General features: G+C 37.4%; 1 protein-coding gene across 4 annotated transcripts in view; it reads right to left on the bottom strand.

The window, feature by feature from the left end:
- The window catches only part of LOC150108390 (uncharacterized), a 192,679-nt gene that overhangs the window by 22,423 nt on the left and 156,310 nt on the right, over positions 1-13,946 (bottom strand). For all 4 annotated transcript variants that reach the window (XM_090415798.1, XM_090415796.1, XM_090415797.1 and 1 more), the window contains exon 5: positions 746-836. In XM_090415798.1, coding sequence (XP_090271924.1) covers positions 753-836 — 84 coding nt within the window. In that variant the 3' untranslated portion in view covers positions 746-752. The remainder of the gene's footprint in view (positions 1-745; positions 837-13,946) is intronic.

Genomic DNA, 13,946 nt, shown 5'->3' with positions numbered 1-13,946 from the left:
ACTGGACACTCTCATGAAAAAAGAATCCAAGAACATCAATTCTCCATTCATCACAACAAACCTTAAAAATCTGGATTGGCTCAGCATGGGAGTGAAACTAACCACAACATCCTTAGGTCAAAAACTCACCTCTTACATATATCCTGCTATAAATTTGAACATTTATTCAAAGAAAGCGTAGTGGCATTACTCCATCATCCTAACCTGAATCAGAATGACTATATCTGTATCAAAAAATCTGGGAAAGTCTAATCAGGATAACTCATTAATTCATATTAATTTTATGTTATTTAATATTATTAATTAATATCTTTATTTCAATCATGTCTCTGCTTAATGATATTCCCTTTAATACTTAGTGATATAATATCATGTGGCTTGTTCTATTTTTAAATGATCTATTGTTAGTATTCCACCTTGTATTTTTTAAAACTGTTCTTGTAGTGCCACTGAAGATGGTCTGCAATTTTCAGACGGAAATATTTGGCTAATTAAATATCTTTCTTGTGTTTATGTGCTTATATTATACAATCTTTGTGTCACAAGTATCCTTAAAATATCACAACCTATAAGAGTCACAACTCTGCCATATCTAAAGCATGCAATGATCAATAATTCACCACATTCATACACACACACACACACAATCATCCTGTAGTTTACCAGCAGCTCCTCATAAAGGATATTGTGAATAATAATTTTAAAAAATAATAAACACATTTAAAAAATATAACTGAAAACTAACCTGTATATTAGCAAGGAAAATTACTGTCACTGTATTTATCTAGTTCATTTGTGGACATTACTTTTGGATCCTTCTGGGACTCATAAGGTAACTGAGATAAAAACAAAATATGAAATTGCCTGCTTTAATATCTATTAATTACAGAGACTATGTGGATAAAATCTTTTTAAAAAAAAGTTATAACAGTAAAATATTTATATAATAATATGAAATGCTTTACATATTAGTTTAAAATTTTTTTTTTAAATATTACAAAACATTGATACTGAAACTAATTAACTGCAAGTTAGGAGAGAGAGAGAAAAAAAAGTATGTCAAATGGCCTAAATAAAACATGTTCATACTATCATTACATTCTCTCAAGACTTCTGGATTAAGGAGGGGGGGGGGGGGGCAGGGATGAAGAGACAGACAGCTAAGCATGATACAATTTCAAATTTGTAATCACACATATGAAATATAGTTACTATTTTGGATGACTAGAGACTTGGTTAGGGTGTAGCAAATATGACTGTCAGGAATGAGCAAAGATTATTCAGAACATATGCTTACTAAGCATAAACAGGAAAAAGAGCTAGAACCTGCAGAGAGGAACACAGAAACACATACAACACAACAGACAGTGAAGTATACCAAACCATGTACCAAAACTATCCACAGAATTATTATTAATATTGCTACCAGCAGTCTCTATGGGATTCAAAGACACGTGAGTAACTCAGACAACCCAGTCCATCCACTCACCACTCTTGAAGCATAAAATCTAGTCCTCACACTTGCTATTAACACTCTTACACAGTTACCAAAGATGGTCCCATGTTCTCTTCCTATCTGTCACATATTGAAAATTTTCTTCTGCATTAATCCAATAAAAACCATTTAGTAACTAATATGCTTCTATCATATCTCCTCCTTCACCTATCATCTAAACTTTGTAACTCACAAACCTTAAATCTATCCTCATAGGGAGCAACCCATAGACATGTCCCTATCTTGATCATTTGCTACTAGAGTCTATCCACTAGTTCCTCATCCCATAAGGAACCCTGCTGACAAGATCAATGTGTAATCCGGATGTGGCTATATCAAAGCCTTAAAAAGATGGATGATAACCTCTTTAGCTTTGCTTGTCAGTGACTTCTTCAAGATCCACATAAACTAATGAGATCTTCTGGACACTTTTGCAATATGCTCTATAAACTTCGACTCCCTGTTCAAAATCATCCCGAAATTCCTAGCTTGTATCAATTTCCTGCAGTCTAGTTCTGTCAATGTAGTTCACAGCTTGTAATCTTTTCACCCCAAAGTGCATAACCTTATGCTTTACAATATTAAAGTAGCAACTTGGCCATCACTGAAAGATATGAAAGGAAGTCATAAAAGATGAGAATAATTTTTTTTTTTTTGCATGGAATGCATTGCCTGAGATGGTGGTGAGAATACAGACAGTGAACAAGTTTAATAGAAGGGGGGGGGATGATACCATGTTGTCAAAACAGACCTTCCATGTTGAGTCTTATGACTCCATGAATGTGAACTACAATAACACTGCCAGTCTATTTAAATCATCTTGCATCACTGTTATTAACTACTGGATCTACCAATTTTACATCATCAGCTCACAACTAGATATTCATTTAAATCATTTCCTATAAAATTGATTGACAAATGAAATAGCAGCACATCACTAGACGTGCAACATGTGGATTCAAATCCCAATATGCTACACTTTTATGTCCATCCATAAACTATCCTATTATCCATATCATTGGCTTCATATCCATCTTATTGGCTCTAATTCATATAACAGTATTCGTTGCAACATCCTATTGCATGGAATACTGTTATGCAAAGTCTGGCACTATTATCATTTAGATATTTCCTTTATCCAATTCAACTGAGGAGTGCTTAAGGAAAAAAGCTGGACAACTGAGAGGATACCTGCACATTGTTTTTTAAAGAATTACAAGGATGGTCTATAATGTTCTCGGCCTAACAATGAAAAAACAAATTTATAATTTCAAACTTATTTTTATTTTTCAACATAATCTCCCTTAAGACTAATACATTTATTCCAGCGATGCTTCAGCGCCATTATCCCATCCTCATAGTGGTTCTCAGTCGGATCTGCAAAATACCTCTCTACAGCTGCAATCATCACCTCTTGATTTGAAGAGGTGATTGCATGAACAACAGGCTTCTGTCCGCTGTTTTGACTTCTGTTTGGATTCTGGTATATAATGGCGAACTCAAGTCTCACCATAGTAATAAATTGATGCACAAAATCAGTTTTATTCTTGTTAAAATGCTCCAAGCACTATTCAGAGATTTTCATGAGAGTGCGATTTTTTTTTTTTATCTGCTGTGAGCAAGTGCGGAAGCCATCATGGGCAAAGCTTATGTATTTGCAATTCCATGCAAAATATATCCTACACATTCTTTTGAAATGCCTATAGTCTCAGCAATTTCACATACTTTGACTCGCCAGTCATCCAATACTATACCATGCACTTGATCAATGATTTCTGGTGTTGTTACACTTTTTGGATGTCCTTCACGTGGATCATCTTCAAAGCTGGTACAGCCAGGTTTAAACTCGGCAGCCCATTTTTTAATTGTCGAAAACAAAGGAGAAGCGTGCCCATAAACTTTTATGAACTTCAAATGAATTTCTTTTGGCATTAAATCTTCTTTTACAAAGAATTTTATAACTGCACAATACTCAATTTTATCCATTTCAAGGGATATAGACAACACTTTGGCTTCAGACTGCTGTATAAAACAAACTACTTGATATAGACTTGCAATTTCACCTGGATGTTTATGACAGATGTACCAACTTAGGAAAAAACAATCTTGCCAACAGTATTGCCATCTATGGTCGAGGCCAAGAACTTTTCAGACCACCCTCGTATAGAACCAACCACTTCTAACATAATGTCCAATCCTCATCTTCTTGGGTACACCATTATTATTATTTATTATTATTATTACGGGCAACTCCAGGGAGTCATTAGACTCATTGAGGGAGGCCCCAAATCATATTCATCACAACTATTCGACATTCATACAGTATCTATCATACCTCGCCTTAAACTCATTCACTGTCACAGCATCCACCACAGACTCTGGGAGTGCATTTCACTCATTCACCACTCTAAAAGTAAAGAACCCAGCTCTAACACCTTTACTAACCACACTTTTGCCCAGTTTCCATGGATGTCCCCTAGTCCTCCCACAACCAGCCCTGTTCTCAAAAATATCTTCTGAATTAATTTTATAGAAACCCTTCAGTAATTTGAATGTCTCAATCATATCTCCCCTCCTCCGCCTATCAACCAATTTTTGCAACCCACAAATCCTCAACCTGTTCTCATAAGGTTCATTCCACAGACCTGCTATCATCTTGGTCACTCGCCTCTGGATCATCTCCACCTCCTCCCCATCAAGAAGAAACCTAGGTGACCAAATCTGGGCACAGTAGTTGAGATGGGGTCTTATCAAGGCTCGATACAGAGGAACAATAACCTGCTTGTCTCTGCTTGTCAACTTATTCTTCAGCAACCAAGTGATTTGATGAGCTGATTTGGCCACTTTTGCAATGTGCCCCCTAAACTTCAACTCCTTATCCACCAACACTCCTAAATCTCGTGCCTCATCAATTTCCTGGAGTACAGTTCCACCAATGTAGTAATCTTCTGCTAATCTTTTCACCCCAAAATGTATAACCTTACATTTTGCCACATTAAATTGACATCCATTCACCTTAGCCCAGACCTCCAATCTATCCAAATCATCTTGCAAAATTTTGACGTCATCTGCATTCACTATTGCCCTACCCAACTTTGCATCATCCGCAAATAAATGAACTGTTCCTCTCAGATCCTTTCCTATATCATTCATGAACAAATTAAACAGCAGTGGTCCAAGAACAGATCCTTGTGGCACACCACTAGTCACAGGCCGTTTTTGTGGACTCTACTCCTGAATAAACCACTCTCTGATATCTATCTGTCAACCACCCTCCTATCCATCTCACCAACCCTATATCCATCCCCATATGCTGCAATTTACTGATTAGCATTCCATGTGGTATCCTGTCAAAGGCCTTGGCAAGGTCCAGTAGAATCACTGTAAACCCATTACCCTTATCCAGTTCAGCCGTCACTGTGTTATAATAGGTGAGCAAGTTACTGAGGCATGACCTACCCTTCACAAAACCATGCTGTATCTACCTAGATAGTGAATGAACAAGAATGGGTTGACCATTTGAGATTTAGCCAGCCATATTGTATTCTTATTGGCTTAAACCATAATGCAAAAGGATGGTATAACATGATAAAATTTCATGCCACCTGGGAGTACTGTCCAGTTAAATAAAGTCCAATTGTTTTCATCAGGCAACCAGGACAAACAGCAATCAGTCAGCTACTAGAAAAAATTACATCTAAACATCACCAGAGTTCAAGATTTGCATCATTAACATAAGAAGCATCAATGGAAAAGAAATGGAATTGACTGAAGAATTCAATAAGTACAAGATCAGCATAATTAGTGTTACATAAACAAAGAAGCTAAAAACAGATGAGATCTTTGTAAACAACAAATACAAGATATTATATTCAGGCAATAATAATCACAGAAAATCGTGGCTATATTATTCTACACTAAATATGAGGATAATCTTCCTGAATATCAGGCAATATCAAATAGAGTAATGAAGTCAAATATCAGAATGGGGGATGGACTATGAAACTTATTTGTGTCTGTGATCCTACAGAAGGTTTCTAATAAGGAAAAAGTGGAGGAATTTTTTAAGTGGAAGCATATTTCTCTAATGCATTAAAAAATGCATTAGAGAAAAAGTCAGCTTCTTTCTCTAATGCATTAAAGCATTAGAGAAAGCAGCTGAGACAATGAAAAAGAAAAAGTTGGTCCTTGTCAGAGATCTAAATAGCAAAGTTGGAAATGACTACCAAACATATAGAAATGTTTTGGGAAAATTTGGAGAAAAGAGAAAAGCTAAAAATAATGGTAAGTACCTGTTGGATTTCTATTCAGTAAATGGACTAGTTATTACTACCACCATGTTCCAACATAAACATGTGCACAAATTCACATGGAGGGGAATGTGAATAAGTAAGTATAGTTTCATTAACTGTCTTATTGTTGATAGTGATGTTGTCTTACTAGTTCAGGACACAAGAGTATTACATAGGATTCAAAATTGGAAGTGATCGCCATTTAGTGTTGAGCATGATAAAATTAAATTTAATATGAAAAAGAAGAGTGTGTAAGAAAGTTTTAATGCAAATCAAAGTTGAGCAGCTTTCAGAGGTAAATTATAGACTCAAATACATAAACATTATTAAAAAAAAAAAATTCAAGAGATTGAAAACAAGAACCAACCTTGAAGATTCAGTGGCAAACCCTGAAGAAAACATTGATTGATCCAGCCATAGAGACATGTGGTGAAATCTGCAAGGATAGAAATATCAGAACTCCATGGTGGACTCAAGAAGATAAAGAGGCAGTCAAGGAAAAGAAGAAGAAGAAAGTGTAAGTTCCTGCAAGTAATTTGGCATGTGCTCTAAGAGAATACAGAAAAAAAAAATGTAAGAAAGCAAAGCACTGTATAAAACTAGCTACACAAAAGTCACGGGAAGACTTTAGTATAGTCATAGAAAACAAATATCAGAAAGGTGGCAAAATATTCTGGAAGCTATTGAAAAAGCTTAGAAATGGAGAAAGAGTATTGTAAAAGGAATCAAAGGTGATAAAGACAACCTGAAAACTGGAGAGAAACATGTTCTAGATATTTGGAGTAATTAATTAGCATGACTGCAAAATGAACCAAGTGGTTACAATACACTGGCAGAAAATATTTCAGTCAGAGAAATTCACTCAGGAGTTATATATATATTGACACTTGAGGTAGATAACATCAAAATCTTGAAATGGAAAAGATAGCTGGAGTATATGATATACAACCAGTAATGTTCAAATATGAAAGTAAAAAAGACTTAACAAACTTTACAGTGGATAAACTGTGCAGTTCAGAAAGTGGTGAGCGTGTCAAATTCCAGATGATTGGAGAAGAGCTCTCATAGTATCCAACTATAAAAAGGGAAATAAAACTGAATGTGAGAATTACAGAGGAATTTCCATACTGAGTGTAAGATTTATTCAAGTATACTTGAGAAATTTTGAGAAAATTAGGGCTTTGATTAGGCCACACATGGACTACTGTGCACAGATTTGGTCACCTGGTTTTCAAAAGGATGAAGAGATGTTGGAAAGGGTCCAGAAGCGACTGACTAAGGTAGTTTCTGATCTCCGGAATATCGAATATGAGGAAAGGTTGAGAAGATGCAATTTACAGAGTCTAGTGGATAGGAAGAAGAGGGGGGGAGGGATATGATAGAGACCTACAAGTTAGTAAGGGGTTGTAATAGGATCAGTGTTGGAGATGTTTTATAGAAAAAGGTGGGAGATCATGGGAGAACCAGAGGTTATCCCTGGAAGATGTATAAGGACACCCTCCTTATAGCAGAGTGTAAGCAGGGTAGTGAGAAGCAGGTTTTTTGAATGATTGAATGCAGAGATGTGAATGATTGGAATGAACTGCCTGAGAGTGTGGTGTCTGCAGAAAATTTTAGTGTGTTTAAGGTATGGTATGATGAGCTGTGTGTATGACAAAAGGACCTCCTAGTTGAGTCTTTGACTCCATGGGGTCTTGAGATAGTAATAATAACAACTGGCTAAGAAAAATATGGAAGATAAGAGAATTGTGAAAAGGGAGTGTTCTTGAAGAAGAACAAGCTGGATTCAAGCCAAATAGAGGTGATCAGGATAAAATTTTCATTTTAAGACATTTTATTATTATTATTTGACACTTCCAGGGAGTCCTAAGACTCATCAAGGGAGGGCACCTACTCTACAACTCTCCATCTCCACCACTCAACCTCATCTACATCAATGCCCTCTACTGTCCACCATCACCACTATTATTTTCACAGACAATCACAAACATCCATGCCCACGGTCGGGTTCGAACCCACAGCCTTTTGGCTGGAGAGTGGATACACTAACCACTAGGTCAACCAGGCCGGCCAAATAGTGGAGAAGTCATGGAAATATAGCAAGGATCTGTATTTGAGTTTTGTAGATGTGGGAAAGGCTAATGACAAAGTTCCAAGAGAATAGCTTTTCAAAATGTTACGGTTATATGGTGTAAATGGTTTATTATATCAAACAATATTATTATTATTATTATTATTATTATTATTATTGAGTCTAAAGTTTCAATTGTACCTACTCTATAACTCTCCATCTCCACCACTCAATCCACCAACTACAGCAAACTGCATTGTCTACACCAACATCATCTACTGTCCACCACCACTACCACCAGTATTTTCACAAACAAAACAGACAATCACAAACATCCATGCCCATGGCGGGATTCGAACATGCAGCCTTTTCGCTGGAGAGTGGATATGATATATTGAAGGAAATGAATTGATGGAACTACAGGAAGATGGTTTGATGTTAAATCGGGTGTGAGACAAGGATGTATATTATCTCCACTGTTATTTATCATCTATGTGGATCACATTATGAAGGAAAGTGGCAGTAAACCTGATATCAAAATTGGAGATGCTAATCTCAGTACTTTACTTTATGCAGATGATGTTATACTTCAAAATAAATCTAGGACAAGTCTGCAGGATTCCCTGAGTGAAATGAATAACTGTTGTATGTATGCATGTTATGTAGTAAATTTGATATGAAAATTAGAAATAAAAGACAAACACAATGAAAATAGGTAGAAACACTGACAATATCAACTACGTTCTGAATGGAGAACCTGTAGAGCAAATAAAACATTTTAGTTATTTAGGGAAAATTTTAGTGAAGGCAGGAAATTAAATACAGAAATAGACAGCAGAATTAGCAAATCTGGTATGGTTGGAAGTCAATGGAATAAATTTATATGGGATAGGAGAGAAATTAGTCAAAACACTAAACTAGCTCTATACAAGTCAGTGTTTAAACTAATTTTAACTTATGGATCTGAGAGCTGGGTTAGAAATAAAAACACTTGATCAAAGACTGGAGACTACAGATATGAGAGTTCTAAGAAAGATTAGGAGAGTGAACAGATTGCATCAATGGCAGTATCATATTAAAAATGAGAATATTAGTTAGTGTTAGCAGAGTTAATCTCAGGTGGGAAAGGAAAGGTTAGAAAAACATGTGTTCTTTGCCAAGATGGCAGGAAAAGTCACACAGGAAGACCAAGTTCTAGGTGGATTGATTACAATCCACCTAGTAAAAAGTGCCTTTGAAGACTGAAATGTACGATCTGATGACACTGGAGTCCTGACAGATAACACAATAATTTGGAGGAAAATTGTCAGTTGGAAGCTAGTAATGATATAACATTTTTTGTGTAGTATCGTATTCATAATATCCTGTACACACCCTGAGAATTTGATGATAATGATGAATACAATTGATATGGAAGAAAGGGATAAAAGAGTTCCATGACATAATGGGGAATTTTCAAAAACTATCTAGTAGATGCAATGTCTAAATGTATTCCAAGGGGTGAGAAGGTTAAATAAGGTAGGTGTGAAATGGATGAATAAAGAGATTAAGCATGCAATACAGAGAAAAAAGGCATTATGAAGGCAGCATAAGAGAAATGGAAATAACCAATTCCATGAGATCTACAAAGACCAGGCAAGGCAGGTGACTTGGTTGGTGAGGGTAGCTAAAGAGAGATATGAACAGAAGTTAGCTAATGAAGCCAAAAAGAATCCTAATGAGTTCTTTCAATACGTAGCCAGCAAAAGAAAGAATGATTATGGAAGGATGACATTGATTGGAGAAAACGGTATAAAGACAGCTATTGCAGAAGGTGTAGTGGAGATACTTAATGAACAGTTCATAAATGTCTTTATCTTGTGAATGTAACTTCATGGAGAGATTGTGAGCAGTTGATGATGGGGAAGAGAGACTGACTGTAAGTGAGCAAGATGTGTATGGGGAGTTGAGCAAACTAGATGTAAATAAGGCTGTGGGACTTGATAATATATCACCACATATTCTGAAGGAATGTACCAGTTGTACATTCCTTCAGTCTGGAATGTACCAGAAGGAGGTGATAGTACTTGCATTCTATCACCTCCTTCATAAAGGAGGTGATAGAACGCAAGCATCAAACTATAGGCCCCATATGTGTGTCAGGTGTTGTAGTTAAGTTGTGGAGAAGCTAGTAAGAACTAGGATCCAGAATTTGGTTGACAACAATGGTATTATCTTTGATGGACAGCATGGATTTGCTGAAGGGAGGTCATGTTTTAGTAATCTACTTACTTATTACAGTAAGGTGACTGCTTCCTTGGACAGAGGAGAAGGATACACAGTAATATGCGTAGATTTCACAAAGGCTTTTGATAGATTACCACATAATGATAAGTTGGTAGTCAAACTAGAGCGGATTGGGGTTGGATATTAGATTGGTGCATTGAATTGGAGACTGGCTATCTGATAGGTATCAATAAGTTGTGTATGGGGAGTGATATCCAGGAAAAGGAAAGTCACTAGTAGTGTGCGTGTGTAGAGGCTTAAGTGCTGTGAGGACATCATGTTGGAGGCTTAATGGATTTTTTACAACACTCAAAAAGAATTAAAATAGAAATTAATACTTCTTATATTTTGTCCTAGTCACTAGGACATCTACGGGGATTACAAAAACAATTAATGTAACATATACACAAATAACAAACAATACTAAGCCCAACCACGTGGGTGACACTAAAGTCCTATCTAGGTAGAGCGCCCTCTAAGGGCAGTAGTAGGTGGCCTGGAATGTAAGGTGGGAACTCTGGTGATGAGTGTTTCCCAAATCTTCGGAAGCTTAATGCAACCGTATTTATTGAGATTTGGTTGGTTTTTGAGAGCTGCTGCTGCTTCTAAGAAAAGTCTCTCTTTCTTGAATTTGCTGTGGTGGAGCATGGTGGTTTTCTTCCATGATACCCTGTGGGTGGTGTCCAAAACATGGTCAGCCAAGCCTGAATGGCCATAGTTGTGTTTGAAGATGTAAGACTTGTGTTCCTCTAGACGGATGGATGCTGATCTGCCTGTCTGTCCAAAGTATGCCAGCTTACAGGAACAGGGTACTTTGTAAACTCCAGGCAGAGAGAGAGGAGGGAGCTGATCTTTCGTAGAACGGATAAGGGTAGCAAGTTTGCGGTGGGGCTTATATGCTGTGTGTAGGTTTACTGTTTTAGTATCTTGGCTATTTTTTCGGATGTGCCAAGGATGCAGGGTATGGTGATGGCATTTTTAAAATCTTGTTGACGAGAAGGACGGGGAATGGGGGGAGAGTTGATTATTTTTTTGATACTGTGATTGCTGTAGCCATTGGAGAGGAAAGTGCTGTGTATGTGGTTAAGCTCAGTAAGTGAGGGGCGGTTCCACTGGAACAAAGATTGTGGGCTCTCTTGGTAAGAGTTTTAATAATGCCATATTGTTGAGAGGGGTGGTGGTGGGGGAGTTTGTGAATGTATCTGCCTGTGTGTGTGTGTGTGGGGGGGTTTCTGTATACGGTGAAGGTAAGTGTATCATTAGGCAGGCGTGTGACTAAGGTGTCTAGGAAGGATAAACAATTGTTCTTTTCCTTTTCCATAGTGAACTGGATTCTTGGATGTAGACTATTGAGATGACTGAGGAAGGAGTCTAACGTGTCTGGGCCATGAGGCCAAATAGAGAACACATTATCTACATATCTTAGAAGGTTTGAGTGGGGCTGAGTCTATGGCTTGTTTTTTGAAATCTTCCATATAGAAATTGGCAAGGGGGTGAGAGGGGGGGGAACCCATGGCAGTTCCTTCTATCTGCTTGTAGATTTTGTTGTTCCAAGAGAAATACCCAGAGTTAATGGCAAAGGAAAAGAGATCTAAGATGTCAGAGGGAAAAACGTTTTCTAAGAGAGATAAGGTGTCAATTAAGGGAATATTGGTAAACAAAGAGGAGATATCAAAGCTTACCAATATGTCTGTCTTATTCAAGGTTAAATTTTCTGTGAGGGCTTTAAAGTGGGTCGAGTTTTTTATATAGGAAGGGGACCTTCCGGTGAGGGGGATCAGAGAGTTGGCCAGCTGTTTAGATAGTCTATAGCAAGGTGCATTGGTGGCATCTACTATAGGCCTGAGTGGGGAATTGGGTTTGTGGATTTTTGGTAAACCGTATATTCGGGGGGGACGGGAGCGGAAAGGTTTAAGTTTTTTCGTGACATCAGGGGGCCAGGAAGATACTTTTTTTGAGAGATTTTTAGTTTCTTAACTTGTGTTTTTGTGGGGTCGTGTTCTAGCGGGATGTAGGTCGCGCGATCATGGAGGATAATGTTCATTTTACGATTGTATTCACTGGTATTAAGATTTGACTGTGGCATTACCCAACTGCAAACTAGTAGTGTGCCTCAGGGGGATGTTTTAGGGTCATTACTGTTTAACTTGTATATTAATGATATTAGTGAAGATTTGGATGGAGATATCCAGTTGTTTGCAGATGATGCAAAGTTGGGGTGAACTATGAAGAGTAGAGAAGATGTTGTGACCTTACAAGAAGACTGGAATAAATTGAGTGATTGGGCATGGGAATGGGGGATGTGAGTTCAATGTTGCAGAATGTAAGGTTTTTAAAATTTGGAAAACAAAGTTGAGATGCAGAATTTATCTTGGTTAGGATATCTTGTCGGAGGCGGAGGAAATAAGAGATCTGGGGGGGGGGGGGATAGTGGATAAGGATCTGAAATTTAGGGGACACATAGCCAAAATTGTGAAGACAACACAAAGGCTTCTGGGAATGGTGTGGAGGACACTGACTTGTAGAAGTATGGAGATTCTTGTTCTGTTGTATAAGGCTTTGATTAGGCCACATATGGACTATTTAACCCAGATTTGGTCACCTAGTTTTCAGAAGGATGAAGAAATGTTGGAAAGGGTCCAGAGACAACTGACTAAGGTAGTGTCTAACCTCAGAAATGTCGAGCATGAGGAAAGTTTGAGAAGATGCTACTTCAGAGTCTAGTGGACAGGAGGAAGAGGGGAGATATGATAGAGACCTACAAATTAGTAAGGGGTTGTTATAGGATCAATGCTGGAGATACAGAAAATAGTGGGAGATCAAGGGAGAACCAGAGGTCATCCCTGGAAACTGTATAAAGAGGATGTGAGTAGGGGAGTGAGAAGCAGGTTTTTTTCATGGAGAGTTGTCAATGATTAGAATGCCTTGCCTGAGAGTGTAGTGTCTGCAGAGAATTTGAGTGTGTTTAAAGATGATGAGCTGTGTGTGTGTGTGTGTGTGTGTGTGTAAAAGGACCTCCCAGATGATGAGTCTTTGACTCCATGGGGTCTTGGATAATAATAATAATAATAAAGGAGGCTCCAAGTGGGAAAGTACAGAAATCAGTATCTCAAGAGTAGTGGTGTTAAGGTACCGGAAAAGTTGGCTAATGGTAAAATTTCAGAAATGTGTAGATAGGAATATAATACTCTAAAGTGAATAGCATGGCTTTGTGAAAAGTAGGTCCTGCCTTAGTTATTTACTGAGATTTTGACAGAAAAAAACCTTATCCTGTCCACACTATTAAAGTACTATAGGTTTAAAACCTTTCATGAGTAAGAAACAAAAAAGAATAGAGTAATCTATTGATATTCTTCTTGAATGCCTGGAGATTGTAGTCCTTTGGAAATGCTTCATCAGGAAGACAGCTCCAAAGTATTCAGATGAAAGGAATGAAAGATGACTGGATGTAGCAGATTCAATGAGTATGCAGTTCAACTGCAAAAGGATGTTGAGTAGCTGTAGCACGAGTTCCTGTAGATCTGGCAGAAATAGATGGCATAAGGATGCTAATTCTGCTGAACAATGGCCATGAAAATATCTGTAGAAGAGACACAATGCAATAACTGATCTTCTATGGGAAAGTTGCTGAAGAGAGTCTGTAAGACTCTCTTCAGCAACTTTTATAAATTAGACTGCCCTTTTCTGAATAGCATCAAGAATTTTTATGGAGGCCTTAGGTTAACCACCCCATACATGAAACCAATATTCCAATGTTGGTCAGATTTGAGATTTATACAGAGTAAGTAACTGTTCAACAGAAAAATAATGTCTTGATTTCAAA

Source organism: Typopeltis vanoorti, chromosome 3, assembly GCF_054136105.1.
Source record: "Typopeltis vanoorti isolate ZY-2024b chromosome 3, IOZ_Tvanoo_1.0, whole genome shotgun sequence".
Taxonomy (NCBI): Eukaryota; Metazoa; Arthropoda; class Arachnida; order Uropygi; family Thelyphonidae; genus Typopeltis; species Typopeltis vanoorti.
This window is presented reverse-complemented; position numbering and strand designations above follow the sequence as displayed.